Source organism: Sander lucioperca, chromosome 23 (assembly GCF_008315115.2).
Source record: "Sander lucioperca isolate FBNREF2018 chromosome 23, SLUC_FBN_1.2, whole genome shotgun sequence".
Classification (NCBI taxonomy): domain Eukaryota; kingdom Metazoa; phylum Chordata; class Actinopteri; order Perciformes; family Percidae; genus Sander; species Sander lucioperca.
Genome location: NC_050195.1, coordinates 8,366,424 through 8,389,135, shown reverse-complemented (window position 1 = coordinate 8,389,135; position 22,712 = coordinate 8,366,424). Strand labels below are relative to the sequence as shown.

Here is a 22,712-nt window from a genome sequence, read left to right as displayed (position 1 = left end):
TGCTTCTGAGTACAGCAAGGCAGAGCAGCTAGCATGGCTGTAGTCTCTTAGTCCTGTTAACATAGAGGAGGTCACAGAGTTAATTCAAGGGCCCATCTCTCAATATGAAGCAGAGCGTCAGAACATGCCTCCTTTCTGCCCTCTCCTCTTCATCATCCTCTAATGTCTGTTTACACAAACATCCCCCCAGGCTGCCATTAAGCGCCAGATAAGCAACTGGAACACACATGCAAGGAAACACAGGCAATCATTTCACACAGATAAGGGGAAGAAAATCAGCCTTCGAAATTTCTTATCTGAACATAAACATACACACACGAAAGACACCAAGTCCTACATGCAACAAGGTCCGATCCTCCCACAAACTTCCCTAATGATTCAATGACAAAAGTCTCTAAACTATTTAGAACCTGCTGACAGAGGTGTCTGCTCATCGTCTGTAAACACACCTCTGTGGCTAAGCTGAAGGCCGTTCAGTATTTATATGTCTGTAGGAAACACCCTTCCAAATTATAATGTGCCATCTCTCACGCTCACACACTCAGGAAGCGTAATCACTGCATGACTCTCTGAAAACACTAAAGAAACACTGTGGTCTGGAGCTGTTACTAAAAGTGTAGCTTGTGGCTTTCTGCTTGAAGACAATGAGCAGATATGCCGTGTATGAAATTCGAAAGGTGCAGTCTCCCGAGAGGAACATCGGGCTACCTGCATGTTGAGGAGAGTGATACAAAACCAACAAAATCATTCAATTTTGTTGGAACACGAAAATATTGTAAATACAGCATACACTTAAACTGACCTATTAAACAGTTTAGAAGGCAGTACTTAAATAAAAGCAGTCTTTTATTCCACAAGTTTAATAAATCAACTTTCACAACCGGATGGCAGACGGTGAGCAGCCAAGAGAGTAAAAGTGAAACAAACTTTGAGAAAAAAAGAGGGATAAGGTTCACGGACAAATTCATTTTCCCCACTACAGTGGCCGAGGAAAAGAAAGACACTTAACAGAGCAAATGGGTTTCAGAGCAAATGGGATACAAGCCTTTAAACATTTGTTGAATGTTACAAAATGTTGTAGTAGTCATCATCCTCATTCATTAATTCATGTACACACTTGTGATGAGCCGAGTTCCATTGAAATACACTGTCACATGAATATTAGCTAGTACATTTATTCCACCAGTGATATGTAGTAGAAATTCAAGGTATTGCCATGCATTTGCCAATAAATGGAAGGCGTTTTAAACTTCTTCTATTTTTTTTTAATCTTATCTTCTCTGATCAACTTAACTTCCATGGGCATTGGGCACCTCTCTGCAGCACATTGAGATTGAGTCAAACAGTGTGTCAACAGGAACATATGGCGTTTTGGAATCAAGCCCTTGAAAAACCCAAGACGGTTTTTCTCTTAAACTTCACACAGATATTAACAATCGGAAAGATTGTGCAGTCTTTGTAAACAGTCACATAGGACAGTGCTTTACGGCAAGTGCATCATTTATTTGTACATGTGCTTTTTTTAAGTATGCGGCAACACGGTGGAAAAAGGTGTTATTGTTTTCCCTGGTGGTCCAGTAAAGCCTTAAAGGCAGAATAATGCTCAACAGTCTCCTGAAATTGGACAGCACTGCTGGCTAATGCAGTCTGTTCCCTGTATGTTCACAGTTTTAATGGTCCACACGTGTCAAACACAACCTGAGAGAACAACTCTCGGTCCACGCGGGGATTTATTCATTTGGTTCTTTGTCTTGCCAGGGAAGCTCACCGCTGTGGCTACCGCGCCGTGACCATCCACAGGCCCAGTGCCACGTTGGCTGCCAGCAGGGCGCTGCCCGCAAGCAGCAGGAAGAAACCGATCAGCTCGCGCTTTTGACGGTCCGTTACCACGGTTACCAGCGTGGCCTCCAGCAGGGCGTTCAGCATCCACTGACCGTCGAGCGCGAAGCACGGCACGGAGTTTACTACTGCTAACGCACCAGAGAGAGACACCACATATCTGAGGAACAGGAGGGTTAAGGAGGACAATACTACTGTATTAATTAAGTTTATTCTTAATATTAAATACACACACAGTCACACACACACACTTTAAAACTTCTACTCCATGCTGGTTTAAAAAAACAACTAAATCATCCAAGTGGTGAGATTGTTTCCCACTGATGTCTCCCTTGTGGATTACTATAATAATGCTGAATATTACAAACAGCTGAGTCGCAGGAGGTGACTACAAAGACGTATAATAAAAGTGAGAAAATCAAGTTACAGCAGCTCTAAAGCTAAATGGTATATTAGTCGTGTTAAATGATCTACAGCGATAGATTTTCACAGTAAAGAGCGTTAGAAATATAAATAATCAAAGAAAACAATAAATTGTGTTCATAGACAAAGAGCTGGTGTACAGATAACTGCAGCAGTCACTGGCTGATTGGTGAACAGTGTTGACTTTCCAAACATCACCAGTAGACTGGGATGTATTAGGGGGCCACTGGGTGCTTACACAAAAACAAAAAAGTGTGCCTTTAAACAACTACAACTACACAAGATGTAACTTTTGAAAGAAGAAATACCTTGTTCTTCCTCTTACACATAAGTTGCATGCATTGACAATATAATGCAGTTCAATAGGCTTTGCTGCTACAGCTTTACTTGGTCTGGTATGATACGTAGCTTATATTAGCTAACTTTAGATTCTCTTTTTAAAATCAACAGTCCCACAAGACACAACGAAAGGAAATGCATATTAAAACTAGTGCTGTCAGTTAAACGCGTTATTAATGGCGTTAACGCAAACCCGTTTTAACGCCGTCAATTTTTTTATCGCGAGATTAACTTTCTTTTTGGCCTGGCAAACTTTGTTGGTTTTTTCACATGCTGTTGCAACAACTAGTAACGTTAGAAAAACTACAACACCACACCGGATCTAGCTAGACCGGAAACAAAACAACAGGCACGCCACACACACTTAGAAAGAGTAGTAGGCTAACGTTACGTTTTGAGTGGATGGCAAGCGCAAGACACTGAAATGGATGCCAATAAGATTCTGAATGGAAAGTTTACTTTTAAAAAGTTGCCAAATGGTTCCATTGACAAGACCAAAGTGATCTGTGTGTTTTGTCGTTGTGAACTGAGCTATCATCGCAGCACGTCCAGTCTGAAATACCACTTGATGGCCAAGAACACAGCTGATGCCCCCTCGTCAAAGCCAGGCGACAATGGATGACTTCAGACCATAGACTGTATATTAATATTAACAGTCTATGCTTCAGACAGAAGCACATGGATACCACAACTAAGAACAAACTTAGTGCAGCCATAGCTAAATGGGTGGCTACTGCATGTAGGCATGTTAACGTTGTGGAGGACGAGGGTCTAGCTGATATCATAGCATTAAAATGAGAAAAAAAAAAAAATAATGGGGCAAAAAGAAATCAAGGGACATTTAGAATAGATAGTTAACTATGACATTAATGCAATTAAATATTTTAATCGTTTGACAGCACTAATTAAAACAGCAAGTGACACAAACGCGATGCGGCAGAACTGCAATCAGAAAAGTTCATCAGACCTCTCGACTGTAGAGCAAAATGATAAGATGTTAAAGCAAAAATGGGACTTTTATTTCAAAATAACAGATTGAATGTTCAGAGGCAAGTCAGAATCATAATGAGAATGTAAGCGTTTATCATTTAGAGAGAACAGATGGTGCTTTGTCCACCAAGGACTGATATCACCCTTGTATCCTTTTAAAAGTAACATCATTTGTTTAAATTTTGAGTAATAAGCTCCTCATACATCCATCATCTACTTACGACTCATCTGTCCTTTAAACATGAAAGGATACTTGCAGAAGGTCTCCAAGAAAACAGGAAGATCCAGGTGGAGGAAACCAAAGCGGGGCAAAAAGTTGGTCAGACTCACTGGGAAAGACAAAAACACAGGGGGGGGGGGGGGGGGTAAAGTCCCCCGGCAGGCATTTGTACAAACACATCATTACAGAAAAGGTTTGATCTAGTCAACACATTTATATCTTAAATAGCAGCAGACAAGACAACAAGCCCCTGCACATTTATTGTACATCACTTAAAGAGAGTCAGCTCAACACTGTAACACTGTAAACATCAATTATATGAATAATTACAGATACGAGCTCATGCCTCCTTCTAGGGTGGGACTCATCAAAAAAGTATCTTGTTGCAACTCCTACACTGAAATTACAAGAACTTTCTGCTGTAATATTTACAAATAAGTGTAAATATCATTTGTAACTTTTAAGATAAGACTATAAAAAATTAAAGGGATAGTTACATTTTTAGAAGTGGGGTTGTATGAGGTACTTATCCATAGTCAGTGAGTCTGTTTACATGCACACCAATATTCCACTATTATTCTGAATATGATAATATTCCAAAATTTGACACAGGTCATGTAAACAGCATATTCTGTTGGATCCAACTGTATTTTTACAAATGTTTATCATGTGTAGCACTTTGTCTGTAAAAGGTGCAATATCAAATAAACATATTATTATTATTATTATATTCTAGTTGGATATTCCAAATAAGGCCTTTTTCTGAATATAGCATTTTCCGATAAAGACGTGGGATATTCTGGTATTATTCTGGTTTTAGAGGCTTTCTTTGAACATGTATACAGCACATTTGGAATACGTGTCTCAATCGGGGTTTTTACAGCAGTTTACGGCCTCTTGCCCGTTTACGGCTCATGGTCAGCTCTGTGCGTTGCTATGGTTTCTGTACACAAACCAACCAGCCAACAGTTTGCAGAGCTGCAGACCCGATAAGAAGGAGAAACACAGCTACTTTTAAACATTATCAAAGACTTGGATATCAACAGGTTTTTGGATATGCGCACACATGGCTGCGCTGACCTTTTCAAGAAGTTGGTTGAAGGAATGAAAAGAAGGAGGCTGTGTTCACACGGTCCAAAGTCCACCACCGCTGGAAAACTTTGAAATTTATTTTGCACAGCTACATGTAAACGGGAATATTAGTGGAATATTCACTTTCATTAGCCATGGAAACAGCTTAGTCGGAATAAGTGTACGCTATAACAAGTCTAACGCTGCTTAGATCGGTTAAACTTAACAGGGCTGTCTGACGGCTAGGTAAAACTTTGAAAATATTGTAAATACAACATACACTTAAACTGATATTCATTTGTTTTAGATGGTCCCTGGGCTAAAACACGTTTAGCTGCTGCCCCCATCCACAGCAGGACATTGCTAGATGCTTGTAGCGACAAAGTAGCTCAGTTGGCAACACTGGTCACACAACCCGACTTCAAAAAAATCCAAACTATCCCTTTGAGGCCTAAGATACTTTTATCACATTTCTAAATGTTTGATATGCTTCTACTTGAGCTAATCATTTCCAACATTTTGTAAAATAAACAGGAAGCGGGAGGTGAACGAAGCAGCACAACATTGTGTAACGTACCAGCGTACTGAAGGTGCGGCGGATAGCCCACAAACAGCATGTGTGTGTTGGGCGGGTGTGTGACACGGATGAAGCGGGTCTGGTTCTCCAGAGACGGAGTGACGCATATGCTGGCGGCGTGGGAGTGTGCGGCGCAGTCGCCGTTGGTACGACACACTCGTGTCCCCGTCACCATCTTACGCACCGGCATGCAGGCGTACTGCAGCCACAGGAACAGGATCACAGAAAGTACAGGTATAAGAGAAGCAGTAGGAATGCACAGGAAGCAGTTTATTGTTAGAAACTTTTCTGATGTTGGCTTGCTATCTTGTTTTAATCGACCACTTTTAATGTCTCCTTTGTTATGCTCATCTATGAAAGTGGTTCTCTTATGAAAACAGGTCAGGGTTGCACAAAATGTGTGATATTATGCAGGAAGTACACTATCATTAGCAAAGCAAAAGTAAATCAACAAGAAATCTAATAGGACACAAGTTGTATTTTCCTCTAGTATTAAGATTATATTTTTATCTTTTACTACTACAATGTTGAAATGTGTTTTTTTGTATTTTCATAATTGTTCCTTATTTGCGCATTAAACTTACGTAACTGTAAACAAAATGGCACAAAATGGGAAAAAAAGGAACTGAATTGAATAAAGGAAGACATATAAATATACATGACTGTCTAGTTGGAAACCCTTTAACACATGATAAAGCAGTCACAAAAAGTCCCTGCCTCTGTGTGTGTGTGTGTGTGTGTGTGTATATATGTGTGTGTGTGTGTGTGTGTGTGTGTGTGTGTGTGTGTGTGTCTCACCTCTCTGCTGTTCTTGCCCTGTGGTTTCATGTAAGAGAAACAGAGGTCTGTCAGGCTGTTGTTGCTGCAGCAGTCCATCGTTCCATCCAAGCGCTTGAAAGCTAGAAGAGAACGGAAAATGAGATAAATGGAGGAGAGAGACTGATTAGATTTGTGCGTCAGGCTGAAAACTAAAGATGGATGTCACTGAGGTTTTCTTGTTCCTTTTTTTTTTTTTTTTTTTTTTGGACTCAGTTGATAAATCTACTCGCAGGAGATGATTAGACAAGGACAGAGTATCACACACTGTGTGACATTACTGAGATTATCACGCTGACTCCTTACACGTCACCAGGAGCTCTCGCTGTGTACTCACACAAACTAACTCCACTGTTTACATATTCATATGCACATTAATACAATGTGCAGCAAAACGCATCGGGGAAGAAAGCATGTTTCAGTAACTAGGAGCAGAAAGACACCATCTTGCGATGCTCACGTCACAAGAATTCTACTCTTGATCTTAGAGTATTATTTTTTAACATCACCAAAATAACAGAGAAGTACTGTAGATTAAAAAAAGTTGAAGATAGTCACAGGATTTAAATTTAGCTCTTGCTGTGGGGAAGTTTGAAGTTTTATTTGATGGAAGGATGGAGGGAAGATGGAAAAGGTTGTCTTTAATTCTACCGTTTGGTTGAAATGAAATTAGGGCTGCAGTTAACTCATTAAGTTAACTCGTTAAGTCATTTTCATTACTGACTGTTATGACTGTGGTCATATTGTTCTTTAGTCTGCTGCGTGCCCTGTGTTGTTTCTTCTGTTGTTTCCAATTTTATATGCAAATTGGGGTGTGCCATAGCCGAAGGAGGATTGGTGGAGAAGTTCAGGCCCGACCCTGTGATTGGCTGCAGCTGGGGAAGCCACCCAGATATAAGGAGCCAAGATGGCGGCCATCGGTGGGCAGCAGGCATTCCTCGTCCTCCTCATCTCCCAACCGGCCACGCTTTTGCTTTGTGTAACGTTGCTTTAGATTAGATATTGTTTTTGGTTTGTTTAGTAAGGGTGGACCTCCAATCTTGTTTTCTCCTGTTTTTGTTAGTTAGGGAGGTAAGTCTTTTGTAATTTGTTTTGCCCTTTTGTTTGTTAGGTTAGTCTTATCTCCCAGTCAGAATTGTTTTGTTTGTTATTTTGGTGGTAGGCCACCCTGAAGCCTTAAACGAACATATGTTATGTATATATTGTTTCGTTCTCTGTAAAATAAATAAGTTTGTTGATACCTAACCTCCTAATTGTTTGTGGCTACTTGGGAGACGGGGAAGATGGGGCCTTTTTGTGTTGCGTCCTAGGCACCCCTAGACTGGGGCGTAACACTGACTAATCAGCAACATATTATTATGATTAATTGTTTGGTGTATAAAATGTTAAAGAAAATGTAAAAAGGTGCCTTCAATTGGCTTGTTTTGTCCGACAAACCAACCAAAACCTAAGGACATTCAATTGACTGTTACATATGAAAGAAAAACAGAAAATCCTCCCGTCTGTGAAAGCTGAAAAGCAAAAATGACTCAAACGATGAATTGATGATCAAAACAGTTGCCGATCAATGTTCTGTCGATTGACTAATCAATATATCATTGCAGCTGTAGATGAAATTATGGTTTTGTGATTTAAAAGAAAATAATAATTATAAAGTCGGCCACTGGAATAGTTATAAACCACAGAGAAGCAACAGGCGCTCTGATTGGCCAGCTGTTGAACTCTTGAGCTCACACATGACTCTGGCTTACAGCTCCCGCTGCTGCTCTGTGGGTTCGACCTGATTCCATATTCAGGCGGCACTCTGAGCTGATCACAAAATACAACAAAAGTACATGTTAAAGCAGGAGAAAAATTATTTGGTTGAATTGTTTTACAGGCAGTTGTTATTTAATTCATAAAATTAGAAAATTGAAAGTTTTGAAATGTATCAATTCATGAACGGATTAAAATCAAAAACAGTGAATAAGTCTTTATTCCAGATGCACATCGCTGACTCTCTAGTGGGGATGTCACCATACCAAAAATCTAGTAGATGCTACCGATACCACCAAAAGTACACAATACTCGATACCGAAGTCGATACCACGGTGTGTAAAAAACCCCCCAAAAAAACAAGGTCTGTTAAAACAAGTGCTAAAGTAAGCTAATGTCAGCTATCGGAGCTAACGTTAGGCTGTGACAGAGAACGGCAGAGAGAAACTCTACTTTCGGTTTGCATGGTGCATTCGGGAAAGCCGTTGCTATAGATCAGGGGTAGCCAACCAGTTAGGTATAAAGAGCCACAAAAAAAAAACGCACCATAGCAAAAAGCCACACAACACAGGCACATCCACACTACAACAGCAACAGTGTCTTCCAGATCTGATGACAGTCATAATACATAGCAGTTTTCATAGTTTTTTTTCTCACTTAGATTGACAGGTGGGAAACCTGACAGTCTTTGTTATCCACAGTCCTTTTCAGGTCTTGCTTGAACTCGGCTGTGGCCTCTCGAAGCAACTCTCTCAATCATTTGTCACTAAAGGGGCTTTCAAACAGTCGGATTCAGCAGTGAAAGGGTTAACGAGGAAGGTGATCTGTGGCCGCTGTTTTTCCTCAGGTTGCAGAATCTGTCCTCAAAACTGCTGCATTATTTTCCATTTTTAAATAACTGGCAAATGTATTGGCAGTATTGGCAGATGCATTCAAATGTGTTTTTTTACTTATCTGAAATACTGTATGTTTCAGAAAAGTTAAAAACAACAATCAACCAATGACACAGCCCCCAGCCACACAGTAAGAGCCTCACAGGAGCAGGCAAAGAGCCGCATACGGCTCAAGAGCCACAGGTTCGCCACCCCTGCTATAGATGTAATGTTACGGTAAAGCCAGAGGCTGACTGGTGTTCTTCTTCTTCTCCAGCATTTAGCGGCAGACAAGAAAACTTACAGTATGTCGTTACTGCCCCCGTCAGGTTCGGAAGAATTGCGTCCCCCGGTACCTGCGTTACTGTAGAATAACCGAGCGCAGTCACGTTTTCAGAATTTTTGGTAGCGGCTTGATACCGACGTACACGGTCTCTCGTGACATCCCTACTCTGTAAATCACACTTGTTTTACTTTGACAGAACCTTTGGGTGCCCTCATTGTACAAACAGCACACTCACCTCGCCCGTGGGCCCAGCTGGGCTGCAGGCTGGCGCTGGGGACACAGTATCCAGTCTGTGGGGTGAGAGAAATGCGAGACAAGCAGCTGCTCCAGTCATCCACTCCCCTGACCGGACAGTCCTCCAGCCCGCTCACTATGTCCCCGACTGACAGACCCCTGGGACCGTCAGCCGCAGAGCCCTGTTCGAAAGACACAGGCAGATATACAAATTGGCGAAAGTTCACACAAGTACAGATTTATGGTGTTTTTGGTATTGGTCTTGCAAAAGTTTGGCAGATCCAGGTCGGAGAAGGGATTGACAAATGCACTTTCACTTGCCAACTACGATGAGTCTTTGAGATATAAAGCAAACTTCTTGAGCAGCCAACTGTGGCTGTGTGAATGACTGACCATATGAATGTGCAGGGGGCAATGATGCAACAAATAATTCATGCCAACTTTGCCCACATAAATCAAGGTTATTAATTACTGCGACATTGGAAAACATGCTATAGTGAAGCAGTGACTTTTATACTGACAAACAAGTAATGATTATTACTAGGGCTGTCAGCATTAACGCGTTAATCACGATGCGATTATGGGCCAAGCATAACGCGTTATTTATTTATTTTTTTAAATCGCATGCCGCCATTTATTAATTTATTTTACACCTCACTCGGCTTCACGTCGTGCCTAACAGGCTACTATTTTGACCCTTTGCCACACCTTCACTTATCATCAAGCTGCCATACTTCCTCACTTCTTTTGTTTACAGTAAATAAATAAATAAATAATAAACAAATACAAATATTAAAGTCAAGTTCATAAAGTTACTTTCTTTGCATTAATTTGATTCCCAGTCAAGATACACTGGTAAGAATTGCTTTCCATTGTTGATATGTACTTAAAAACAGTTCTGAAATGCAAAATAATAGAATTTTAATCATGTGACAAAACATGCGATGAATCGCGATTAAGAAAAAATGAATCGTTTGACAGCCCCAGTTATTACTTTTTGTTGCACAAAAGGTCAATCTGAAAATAAAAATGTTCCTCACAGAGATTCAATATTTAGACAGAAGTTAATAAAACGTTGACTCACACATTAAAAAGAACCTGCGGCACTGACCTGCACAACCTCGGTGACCAGCGCCCCGCCACCGGTGGAGTACATGGGAAACAGAAAGAGGGGCAACAGGAAGAGGAAGGCTAATGCTGCCACACACAGAACAAAGTTGTGCCACACTCCTAGAGAAAGAAAACAGAAACTTTTAAATTTTCAGTTTTAGTTTTATCTTATCCTTTAGTTTGGGTTACGGTGAGTTTATTTTTATGTGTAAGATCTGAAATTAACTATTAATTTTTTTTTTTAATTCCTTTTTTTAAACATTAAGTTGGTTGTATTAAACAAAAAAATAGTTACACTAATTACTTAGCATTAAGGTGGGACTTACCAGTACAGTTATTGAAAGATTATAATCCTTGACATATCCTTAAAGCTTTAGTGCCTAACTTTTTGATACTAGTAAATGTCCGTTACTTTCAAGCCATTGCCAGATGAGTTGCTACAAAGCTAATTAAGACTATCGGCTCCACACAACTCTCTCTGTATTTCTCATTGTGGCGTCCGGTGACTTCCCCGCGCAGAAGCTCGAACGAAGATAATTATCTCTTCTGAAGAGTCCATCATGTTTTTTTTAATCCTCCGTGTCCTCCTTGGCTACTAGCAACTGCGTGGAGGAGGGGTGGGGGCAAGTGCGCGATCACGGAAGGCTTGTATCATGTGGACGCGCCGACAGTTTTGTTGCCATTACTTAGAATTCCTCATGGGGGAGACAGAAACTACGCACTATAGCTTTAAAGTGGCTATATGTAACTTTGAGTTTGTGTTGATTCCAGCAGCCCCTTTGGACAAAAGCGGTAGTGTTTTTACCACACCCGCTCTATTGCCCACTGTATGTTACTGAGTTAGCGAGAATACGTTATTACAGATGCATCGTTGCATTTCAAGTGTTGCATACGGTAACTTAGCCTACTTTGGATGTATCGTGAGCTAAACCGGGTATCACTGTCACTGTGTCAGGAGCCAAAGCATTAAGAGATTGTTGTAGCAACCAACGGTAATAATAACTTAGATTCATATAGCGCATTTCATGAAACCCAAGGACGCTTTACACAAGTACAGGGGGACAAAAGAAAAGAAAACAGTAGGTCAACACAAACACGGACTTAAAGGAATAAAACGTCTGGGCTAAAGGGAAGGGGGACGTCATTTAATGTCGGCTACTGACAACCACATTGCACAATCTAAAGTTATTTTATGAATGAAATAGACATATCACATATCTGAGGGCCAATTCAGGGTCGGTTTTTAATCATTTACAATCCCGTAATTGTTTCCATCTGTTGAAAGCCCGACTGAGATTGACTCGGGTTTTTGCAGGTCGTCTTTCCCTTTCCCTTTTAACTTTTTAGTTGTTCTTCGTTTAATTTCCTTCTTTTCTATGATGGCCCTGCCCCAGTTTCAGCCATAACTACAATAGATAACTTCTAAAATAAAATTAAAATACAATTGGGCCTATATAAAGAAATCTCCTGCTACATTATACTTGCATACTCATTAACACAGGCTTTTCCGGTGTTATGCCGAAATCTGTGACCCATCAGAATGTGTTACTGTAGCGCCGTCTACCTGCCGAAAATCATTTTGCGACTTTGCGGGGAAAAAATCGGACCCGGGCAGAGGCATTAATAAAATCGATATAAAGATAGCGTTCTTCTTGCTGTTAGTCTTGTTTGCTGGTACAGGTCAGTTATGATCATCAGATGAAAAATTAGTTTCAGAAACATTTAAAAGTTACATAAAGTCACTTTAAGTACAAAAGGCTTCTCAAATATAGCCTTGAAAATTGGAAAGATTATGAACCTGATCAAGGGAACCCTACAGACTGAAGCTACTGAAAAGCCAACAGTAACACTAGGGTTGTATACTAGAGTCTGCATACTGTATGTTGTAACAACCGTTTTGCGTGTTTTCCACATATTCAGACTGTAGGATGTCGTGGCAAAACTCTAACCACTGCTCACTAAAAATAGCCGTCCATACCATCGTAATTATGCAAGAAGACACAGTCAGTCTACCAAAACCACACGAGAAAATGTCTCATTGCTTGATGAGGTCAAGGCACAACGTTTACGTCTTATTTCCTGAAACGTACTAAACTTGCAAAGCCATCATTCAGCAGCTTCAAGCTAAAATGCTACACAAAGTCTCTGGTAAGGAGGACATTTGTAGCTGAAATTAGTTTCTCTTGAAAAAAAAAAAATATATATATAAATCCCAGAATTATTTTATAAGATTTTAATTTCAGGCCTAATGGGTGCATTTACATTTTCCATATTGACTTTATACAGTAAACAAATTGTTAAAGTTGCACCACCTATGTCTACAGGAATAAATAATAAACATGTTATGAGAGGGAAGCCCCCCTGCGTACAGAGAGATCGCCGCTGTGGAGAGAGAGAGAGAGAGAGAGAAAGAGAGAGAGACCGGAAAATAAACCCAGCATGTCGTTATGTCACTACTCCCCTGATGGGAACGGCATCCTTCTCTCTCCCTCTCTGGCTCGTCATACGACTTGATTGGACGTCTCAGTTTGGTGCCTGCAGTCACCACCAGAGTTATTTCCTTGTCACATTAAGCAAAAGAAAAGCCTAGAGGAATGTGTGTCTAATAAAAAGGTACAGATGGTTTTACAGTAGCTCTTCACTGCCCTCTAAAGGCTCCTAACAGGCTCCTAATACTCATTTAAACTGAAACATTAGCATCTGTAGGGAGTTTAGAGTCTCTAAATCATCAATTGCCCTTTTTTTGCAGGAAAACCACTGCATTTCCATTTCAAATAAAAGTAAAGGTTGTGTGGACTAAATTGATCATTATTCCATTATTATAGTGTTTTTTTTTTTGTTTGTTTTTTTACACAGAACTCTGATGCTCAGTATCATCAACAGTTGTAGGAACATTGGTATAAACCTTGTATGTATGCATGTATGTATGTATGTATAAAATACTAATCACAACAGTAGAACAGTAGTGCCCTGCTACATCCTGCTACGCCCTGCTATGTCCTGCTATGTCCTGCTACATCCTGCTACGCCCTGCTACATCCTGCTACGCCCTGCTATGTCCTGCTATGTCCTGCTATGTCCTGCTACGCCCTGCTACGCCCTGCTACGCCCTGCAGTGCCCTGCAACGCCATGAACTACTACAACTATTATTTCTAGTCATAGTTCCATTATCTTTATTGTGACTATAATTGCCACTGTTTATCACACCCCCGTCCGGCACCATCAGACAACCCCCCACCAAGAGCCTGGTTCTGTCCGAGGTTTCTCCCTAAAAGGAAGTTTTTCCTCACCACTCGAGGTTTCTTCCTCTTGGGGGAATTACTGGAAATGATGGGTCTTTCTTAATTATAGAGTGTGGTCTAGACCTACTCTGGCCCGATTTTCATGAAACTTAGTGGAAGGGTGTAGCATGGGGCCAAGGAAGACCACATTAGATTTTGGAGCGTATCCAAATCACGGGGCGGATACACATATTATTTTTCACTTTTGTTAACATTGCAAAATAGGGCATGGCCTTAGTGGAGGTCTGCGCTCTCAGAGTGCCCTTCGAGTTTGTACTAGTATGAAGACAATTCGACTTGGATGAATTACACTCAGAAACATATTATTCAGAACAATCAAATTATCTAAAGTAACAAACACTAAAGTACGTTAAACATGACCTGTGCTTAATTAACAAACACACAGCATACATAATTCACAATGACCATAGAGAATATAGAATATATAGTTTAAAGTCCAACATAAAAAATTCACTTTTTATAGTGGTACTAAATACTTTTGCCTTTTGATTTGATTTCTGGCAGCAATTTGTTCCTTGTCAGGGTGGATTTTACTACACTCAACCCCAAACATTAGCAAATAAACCCTAAATGTGTACCTCTGTAATCAAGTTTTAACTTATTTACCGTTGCTGAAATTTGTCAGAGAAAGAGAGAACTGTCCCTTTTCTCTCCCTGATATTTTAACCCTTGATTGGTGAGTTTATACGGTATTATTTTTTTGCAGTATTTAGAATCATATGTGCATTTTTTCTGCCACTTTAAACCTGCTTCTTGACTGCTTTCTAATCAAAACTGGCAACATTCTTCCTGACCAGACTGCACTAAAAAAAATAATCAGCCATTTAGTGCCTCCTACGGTGGCCCGGTAGGAGGCATCAGTCACATTCATGCGTGAATAACAGCCAGCTCCACCAATCAATTCATTAAAATCTAATTTCCTTAATTGCAGAGTGAAATGATTTGACGTGAGGCAGCTGTCTGGTGTTCAGAAATAAATGACCTCAGGACGACTTTCACTGGCAAAACAGAAATGAGTATTTAACAGAATGTTTGCAATAATTGTGATTAATAGCTTGTGATCGCATTAGCTGGCACAATAATCATCTCTGCCATAAGGAGTGTTAAAAGCATCTCTGAATGAAAAAAAAGTCTTACCGGCACAGAAGATGCGGAGCTGCTGAGTGGGGGATATGATGTTGAGGTGTGTGGTGAAGAGGTCCACAAATGCACCGGGATACACCACAAACACAAAGATGCCGAAACCGTTTACTCGGACTTGCTCCCTGCCGAGGTTAGAAAAAGATTACACGTTAAAAGAGGTCCAAAAGAGAAAAAGACAATAAAGTCCCTGAAATCTTCTTACTATGAGTGATGGGATCCTATATGAAGACACTATTTTCTGCCAAAGTTAGAGCAGGTTTTGGTTATTACACATTAGAGACGTCTTTGTTGCTTATTAAATCATGACTATTTAATGTTATAGAGAGATTTGAAGCCACAATTTAAGGGGCTGTAGCCCCTAACAATGTCATAATTTCCTGAAAATTTAATCAAACTTGCACTTAACCCGATCAAAAATGTAATAAAACCCAATAATGTAATAAAATGTACAGACTGATTTTATAATAATATTTTTACCGATAATGTAATACCTCTCAGACAGGTTATTTGTTGATGTAATAATTTTGACGGATAATGTAATAATGTAAAAAAGTATGTTTTATTTCTTGGAAATGTAAAGCGTGCAGATATACAAAATGTACAACACTGTGAGTGTCATGTCAAGAAATGTCATTACAAGATCAGTCGGGACATTTCATTACATTATTGGGTGTGATTACATTTTTGATCAGGTTAAGTGTACATTTTATTTACACATTATTCAGGTGCTACAAGGGCTTTAAGCATAAAACTCATTACGTGATGAAGGTCCAGTCATGTGCAGCTATATGCTCAGACTCAAACTTTATTTATCATTATTATTTGGAAAAGTTTCAGGTTAAGCACTAACATAAGGGACAGAATCACACCAAACCCTGGTTGAAAAATGTTTCGACTTATACATCTTAAATGACATCAAAAATATCTAATAACCCTTTAACCCCCTTGTGCATTTACGTGGACTTGCATTGGTCACCTCCCATTTTTTCTATCTTAATGGCCATTGGATGCCCCTTACTCTGCCTGTTGTCATGGTAACAGTGTGTGTTATGGAAGTGTGTGAGTGTGTGTGTGTGTGTGTGTGTGTGTGTGTGTGTGTGTGTGTGTGTTTGTGTGTGTGCGCGTGCAAGTGCGTGTGTAATGGAAGTGTGCGTGTGTGTGTGATGGAAGTGTGTGTGTGTGTGTGTGTGTGTGTGTGTGATGGAAGTGTGTGTGTGCGTGCGTGTGTGTGTGTGTGTGTGCGTGCGTGTGTGTGATGGAAGTGTGTGTGTGTGTGTGTGTGTGTGTGTGTGTGTGTGTGTGTGTGTGTGTGTGTGTGTGTGTGTGTGTGTGTGTGTGTGAGAATGGAAGCGTGCATTTTACCTCAATGCTGCCACAGCGTGGCCCAGCTCATGTATAACTCCGCTGAGCAGCAGGGCCATGAAGAAGTAGGCCAACTGACTGGTGGGCAGATTGACACCAGGGACCTGAAGACACGCCCGAGACCAAAAAAAGGAAAGCAACTCACAACTGTGACTGATACAGAAACACCACACGAACACCCCCAGTCATCTTCAGAGTGAAAAATCTACTTGTGTCATGGATGGTTTTCCCCTTTGATATGATTTGCATAGGTATTTGAATACCTAATCTAAATTCCTTTGTAGGAAAAAATAAATCATTAAACTATGATGTAATACATCGACCCTGCACATTTGGCGAATAAACCCACTTGTATCACCGAGATAAATTCCTCCCCACTCTTTTTTGTTTCCCTTTTCAAATTAAATGTTTCATGTTTTGCTGAAGCTGTGGTTTTCTGTGCGGTCTGCATTTTATCTCCTCCGCTGGCTGTGTGGTGCATTTACCCCAGGCTGAACACTCGGTTCTAAATGGCCAACTAATAGCATCCCATGAATCACCTACAGTGGTCCACTGGGGATTGTGCTCACATTAATGCACGGATATTTGACACCTCAATGAATAAAAAGTGAACAGGAGAAAAATGCTAAATAAGAGCCCTTCTCATAATTGAGGGCATTTTTCGCCCCCTCATTTGAATACCACGGGCTCTGTATGACCTTTCAAGGACAGCTGTGCTCTGAACTCCAGTTAATCTCTGACCCTGTAGACAGGAGAGAGACACACAATGCTTTACAATTCCAGCCAGTTCGGTGTGTACATACCACCACCTGCAGGGCCTGCTGACTTCCCATCCGGGGGTTGTCCGTGGTCATCTGAGCGAGCGTCTGCTGCAGCGTCTGCGTCAGCAGCACCACTGAGCCGACCATGGCGACTACACCAAACACCAGGCCGCTGTTGAACCTGGGAGAGATAACATTGATAAAAATGAAGCAATAACTTCAATGTGGTCGGACTCTATAAATGTGATGAATGTATCTGAAAACAAAATAAAAGCTTGCACGCAAGTTGTTAGGACCCCTCCCTTTTCTGCCTGCTGTTGGCTTCACTGGCCTTCCCGCAGGAGCTCAGTTTGGGAGGGCTAAGTGGCTAATGGGGTGACACCTGGGTAGGCTTCAATCTAGGCCTCAACCAAGGCTATATATCTACATGCCATATCTCATTGTGTTTGGCTCTTTCTCCTAGGATCCACATCCCCACCCACCAACTTTGTCTACACCTTTTAACCTTAAAGATATCATCTGTTCCTACGATAATTCAGGAAATGGTGCTCTTGAATATCTAAGTAATTTCATCATTCTGTATGCCAAAATTTTCCCAACAAAGATGGAACAGAAGTGAGATGTCTCACTCTGTAGCTAAAACAGAGAGCTCAACACACAGGGTGAAAAGAGGAGCTGCAGCAATGTGCAGTACAACACAAATATGGTGTTTTTTGAAAATTAAACCACATAAACCTATTCTGATATAACCTCTAAATACAATTATGAACCTGAAAATGAGGATAATATGAGCACTTTAAGAGCAGGAACGTGGAAGACTGAACGAGGAGAGTACAGAAATAATGCAGGAACAGTTTGAGGTATTAATTAAACAGTAGTCCTCACCACAGGTATTGGGCTCGGGGGTTGATGCGGGCGCAGTACGCAAACAGACGGTTGAACATGGTGGTCTGCCATCTCAGATGGAAAGGAGACAACATCAGCCCTCGACTCGCCAACCATGACTCGTAGCTGATCCGATGTGTCAGGGACGACTGCAGGAGTCGATGGAAAAAGTTATCTAGAGTGCAATACCCAACTCAATGCATTCCTGGAATTGACAGTGTGTTAAGTTGTGTCGAGAGCCTGACTGATTTTTGACACCAATACCAATATTGATATTTGAGAGTGTAAAATATATGTTCATGATATACATTGGTCAATATACATTTTTTAATATAGACACACATTGTTGTTGAGGATGCCTTTAATTTGATTGTTAACAAATTGTGACCAAGATGTATACTGAATGGGACAACGTCAAAGCTGAAATTTTACAGTTCAAAAAATAAAATTGTTAGGTGTTTGTTTCACCACCAATACATCCAAAAACACAGATTTTCCGATTTGTTCCCCTGCCATGTCCTTTTAAAAAAAAAAAAAAAAAAAGATCTTGATAAATGGTCTTTGGTCTCCAAGCTATAGACCAGACCGGAATGCCGGCATTCTTTTGTGGAAAAGAATTGCACGGTCACATTATGCAGAGAAACAGGAAAATGCCGAAAACTGTTGCGTAGCGGATTAATCAAGACTTTCACACTGAGATTTGAGGCTCATGAGAAACGGGAATATTCAAAATCAGTGTGGTAAATCGCTAAATGATGCCGGTGACAGTTACTGATGGATTGCTAATGTTAGTTTAAGTAGGAGGCTGCTACATATACAGCATAACAGCATCAGACTGTCGTCTCCAACTAAATCTCAGCCTATAGATCAAACACTTGGCTTTTAATAAAAGGCTGACTATTTACAGACAATGCTTAGCCTAACGATAGTGATTCAATCAAATGTGTATGTCCAAATAAGCAATATCCAGCCACTATGTCGGGTCACTGATCCGCTTAGTCGGGGGAAGACAGAGAGGACATGACAGCGATCAACCTTGATTTATTAAGGTATGGCTAGTCTCGCATTGCCAGACCCTCCTCCACAGCGCTGCGGAGGAGGGTCTGGCTAGTCCACACAGCATTCCGGGATGGGAGAAAAGCATGCTATGTTTTATTGGCATTTCTTTAAACCAATCACAATTGTCTTGGGCAGCGCTATAGCGCCGGACGGAGCAACGGTGCCTCTGCAAAATGGCCTCAGGAAGGAACTTGTTTTGGTGGAACATGTGTACGTCGTGCAACAGAAAACTCAGATTGGACAGATAAGTCTAGCTAGCTGTCTGGATTTACCCTGCAGAGACGACACAAAGAAAGCGGAAGGTGACAGACATCCAGCCGAAAATTAGGGACATCCGGCGGGATTTCTGGCGGCGCCTGAACAATCCCAGAAATGACACGTCTTTGATGTAGACTAAAGCTGCTTACACACCAACCAGATGGCCAGCCGTCGGCAGAAAAGGCAGTTGGACTGATCAGTCTCCCCGAGTTGGTAAAAAAAAACGCCGTCCCCATAACAGCAGGCGGCGCTAATCTGTATTGTCGCCCCAAAAATGAAAACCGGCAGCTGATTGGACGAACGCGTCACGTGGGTCTGGTTTCTCCGGAAATTCAAAGACAGACTGTCATGGCGGCTTGTTCAGAATACGATCTCATATTGTACTAAAATAGTTCACCGAAACGTGTTTCTGAAAACATTTTAAGCAAGAAATAGGCCGTGCAGTTGCTGAATCTGTCTTCATTTCAGATCAACAAAGGTCAGTTTAAAAGATTTTCGGCAGATTTTGAGAGACTCTAGGCACGCTCATTCCGCTCCCCGTTTCCGGGTTATCACTCTACCAATCAGATGGGTCATTTGAGTCTGACTGCCGGCAGTGCCCACCCCGCCGATTATACATGTCAAATCGGCCAAAATGAAGGACGACGGCCCCTCGGACGGACGACGGCACGGAACACACCGAACAGACTCGAGTCACCGACCTCGCCAGACTGTCCAACGGCCGATTATCGGCTCTGTGTGTCCGGGCCTTAAGGTGTGGCCAAAGCTCAGGTTCAGGCAAGGTCACAAAATAAATTGTAGACTTGTCTATAAAACAAACTTTTGTTGAACAAGAAATAAACACATACACATTCTTTAAATGTTCCAAACATGTCAATTTGCATTGACATCTAATGGATCTTATGTTTTCTATCCCCTCAAAGGGGGCGCAGCCTTGACGTTTTGCGAAATGGTGGAACTTCATCACTCAGTGACAGAGGGACAGCATTTCGACGTTCTAGGGCTGCACCCTCTGGTCCAGCCAAAAAGTGGGAGTCACAGCCCTACATCAAAACGCAACATGTCATGGTGAGGCTGTAAACAACAGTACTGCTGGCTACTGAAACGACCTAATATCTTTGAATGAATGAAACCTTTATTGCTCCGAGGGGAATTTATTTTGCACTCAAGGGAGCCACACTTCAGTTAAGCACAGACAACAGTAAATAACAGTAACAGTAAAAACCACACCAAACATCCAACAACATTGAAGACGTAGAGGATACAGAAAACAGAACATAAACAACAACAACAAAGCAATGGTGGGGACATGCAATCATCAGTTCAATAGCTAAGATGAATCAATAAATAATTAAATAAATAATCAATAGTGTGTAATGCAATGGCACTAGGGCTGGGCGATATGGAGAAAATCAAATATCCTGATATTTTTGACCAAATACCTCGATATCGATACCGCAATGATATTGTAGTGTTTACTATTGGTGCTTTCACAAAATATTTACACAATGAGATTTTTTATAAATAATCATCAGTAATGTGGATATAATGACTAAGTGGGTAAAGGCAAATAATAGAACAGTCTGGTAAGTTCAGAAAATGACATAACTTTACTGCAACCAGGAAAGGACAACACTTATGCCATATTACGATATTACGATATCCAAAATCTAAGACGATATCTAGTCTCATATCACGATATTGATATAATATCGATATATTGCCCAGCTCTAAATGGCACGTTTGGTTTTTGTTAGCTGGGCATTCGAAATCTACGTCCAGAGGGGAGGGGGGGGGACTCTGAACTCTTTATATATGTTAGCTGACTGTTTATTTAACAGCAAAAACAAGAGAATATACTCACCCTGAGCAGTGTGTCGGCGAGATAGACAGCACACCAGACTCCCATCACACACACCAGCAGAGGCACAGGGATCATGGTGCATCAGAGGACTCTCCGCGGACACAGTGAAGCTTCACTCCATCACTCCGTCCGCCTGCTCTTTACCACGTAGTCACACATGTTTAACACTACATACACACGTTAACATTCCATATCAAGTATGAAGGAAAGAAGGGTTTGTTATGAGAGATGAAAAGCACCGTCAACAACATCAGCACGGTGCGACAAACTTCCGGGTGGCGCTTCTTCTTCTTTTTTTTAAAGATCAACCAAACGGAGCACTACCGCCACCACGTGTTAAACTAAAGAACTTCCCTTCTGGGAAAAAGGAACCTATTTTTTTAAGAATGACGTTTACTAGGATGATTTAATTATTATTTATTAATTTTCTTAAGGAGTTAGATAAAGTAAATACACGCTGTTACTCCACGCTCTCCATACATGCCGTGCATCACAGTTTGCATTTATGTTTTCCCATTTTATAAATACAAATATAAGTGTGTCGCAGTTTTATATTAAGTATGCTGCCTTCAATGCAGTGGGAAATGTAAACATTATGACTTGAATATATTAAATCGGCAGAATCGTATCATTTGGAAATTCTGAAATGGGAAAAGTTCTTTCTGTATTTTGTATTCTTCTGCATTATTCCCTCCATGATGAATTTGATGCAAAATATAATTGTCAAAGTGCATTTCCTAAATGAAAGAGGCTACAAGAAAGCTCAGTTGATTTAGCCGATATGTTTTTGTGGAGAGAGGAATCTTCTTTGGCTGTGCATTTAAAATTGCAAGTTTGCAAGTACATTTTATTGTATTTTATCATCATTTAATCTCATGTTAGGGTTTGCAATGTGTTTTATTTGACAGTTTTGTACGTCATACTCTCTGTTCATGTTTCTTTTGAATGCATTATTGATTTTTGTGGGTCACAAATGCCGATTTTCTACTTTTCATCCTCCTGCTGTCATGCTGTATTTTTTTTCTAAAATAAAAAAGCCCACACAAAAGATGACTTTGGCATTGATTTAAAAGAAAGAAAGAAGAGGATTAAACCTAAAGGCAGCACTAGCCCTTAACATGGAGCACAGAATAATTGATCAGAGTTTGCAGAGCTACTTTGGCTGAGGCAGAGCAAGAAAAAAAATTGGATTTCATCCTACCAAAAGGCGAGAAGGGTAAAAGGACACCAATGAATTGTGATGGTCTGACTCAGATTTGAAAAAAGGAAACAAGCTCCCAGTCTGACTCATTAAGCCATAAATGTGAGCAACGGAACATAAACCGCTTGTGGATAAGGCCAAAGCCTTGCGTGTTGATACATTTCACATCGATATTGCCACAATTCAGTGTGACACAGAGCCTCCAGCTTGTCAGTATTCATGTTTTATTCACACTACAAATGTTTAGAAGTCACTTTTTTTCTGATGCCATGTGGGGTTAAAGGTTAACTCTGCACACTAACAGTTTTGTTCCTCATATATGCTACAAAAGTGTTGACCAGTCA

General features: G+C 40.7%; 1 protein-coding gene across 1 annotated transcript; it reads right to left on the bottom strand.

The window, feature by feature from the left end:
* Positions 1-828: 828 nt before the first annotated feature.
* On the bottom strand, positions 829-21,473 carry mbtps2 (membrane-bound transcription factor peptidase, site 2). Its single transcript, XM_031297663.2, has 11 exons — positions 21,168-21,473; positions 17,987-18,135; positions 17,144-17,282; positions 16,341-16,444; positions 14,973-15,100; positions 10,534-10,652; positions 9,424-9,604; positions 6,258-6,358; positions 5,460-5,658; positions 3,845-3,920; positions 829-1,999 (listed from the first exon to the last, which is right to left on the bottom strand). The coding sequence occupies exons 1-11, from the start codon at positions 21,240-21,242 to the stop codon at positions 1,777-1,779; spliced, it is 1,494 nt and encodes a 497-aa protein (XP_031153523.1). The 5' UTR covers positions 21,243-21,473; the 3' UTR covers positions 829-1,776.
* Between the last annotated feature and the right edge of the window lie 1,239 nt (positions 21,474-22,712).

What these genes read in the sequence shown, in the direction of transcription:
- mbtps2 (XM_031297663.2), bottom strand. Translation starts at nt 21,242, where the DNA reads ATGATCCCTGTGCCTCTGCTGGTGTGTGTGATGGGAGTCTGGTGTGCT. An exon ending in AGCAGGCCCTGCAGGTGGTG is followed by an intron (nt 16,445 to 17,143) that starts GTATGTACACAC and finishes GCGTGTCTTCAG; the next exon opens with GTCCCTGGTGTCAATCTGCC. An exon ending in GCCGCACCTTCAGTACGCTG is followed by an intron (nt 3,921 to 5,459) that starts GTACGTTACACA and finishes TGTCTTTCCCAG; the next exon opens with TGAGTCTGACCAACTTTTTG.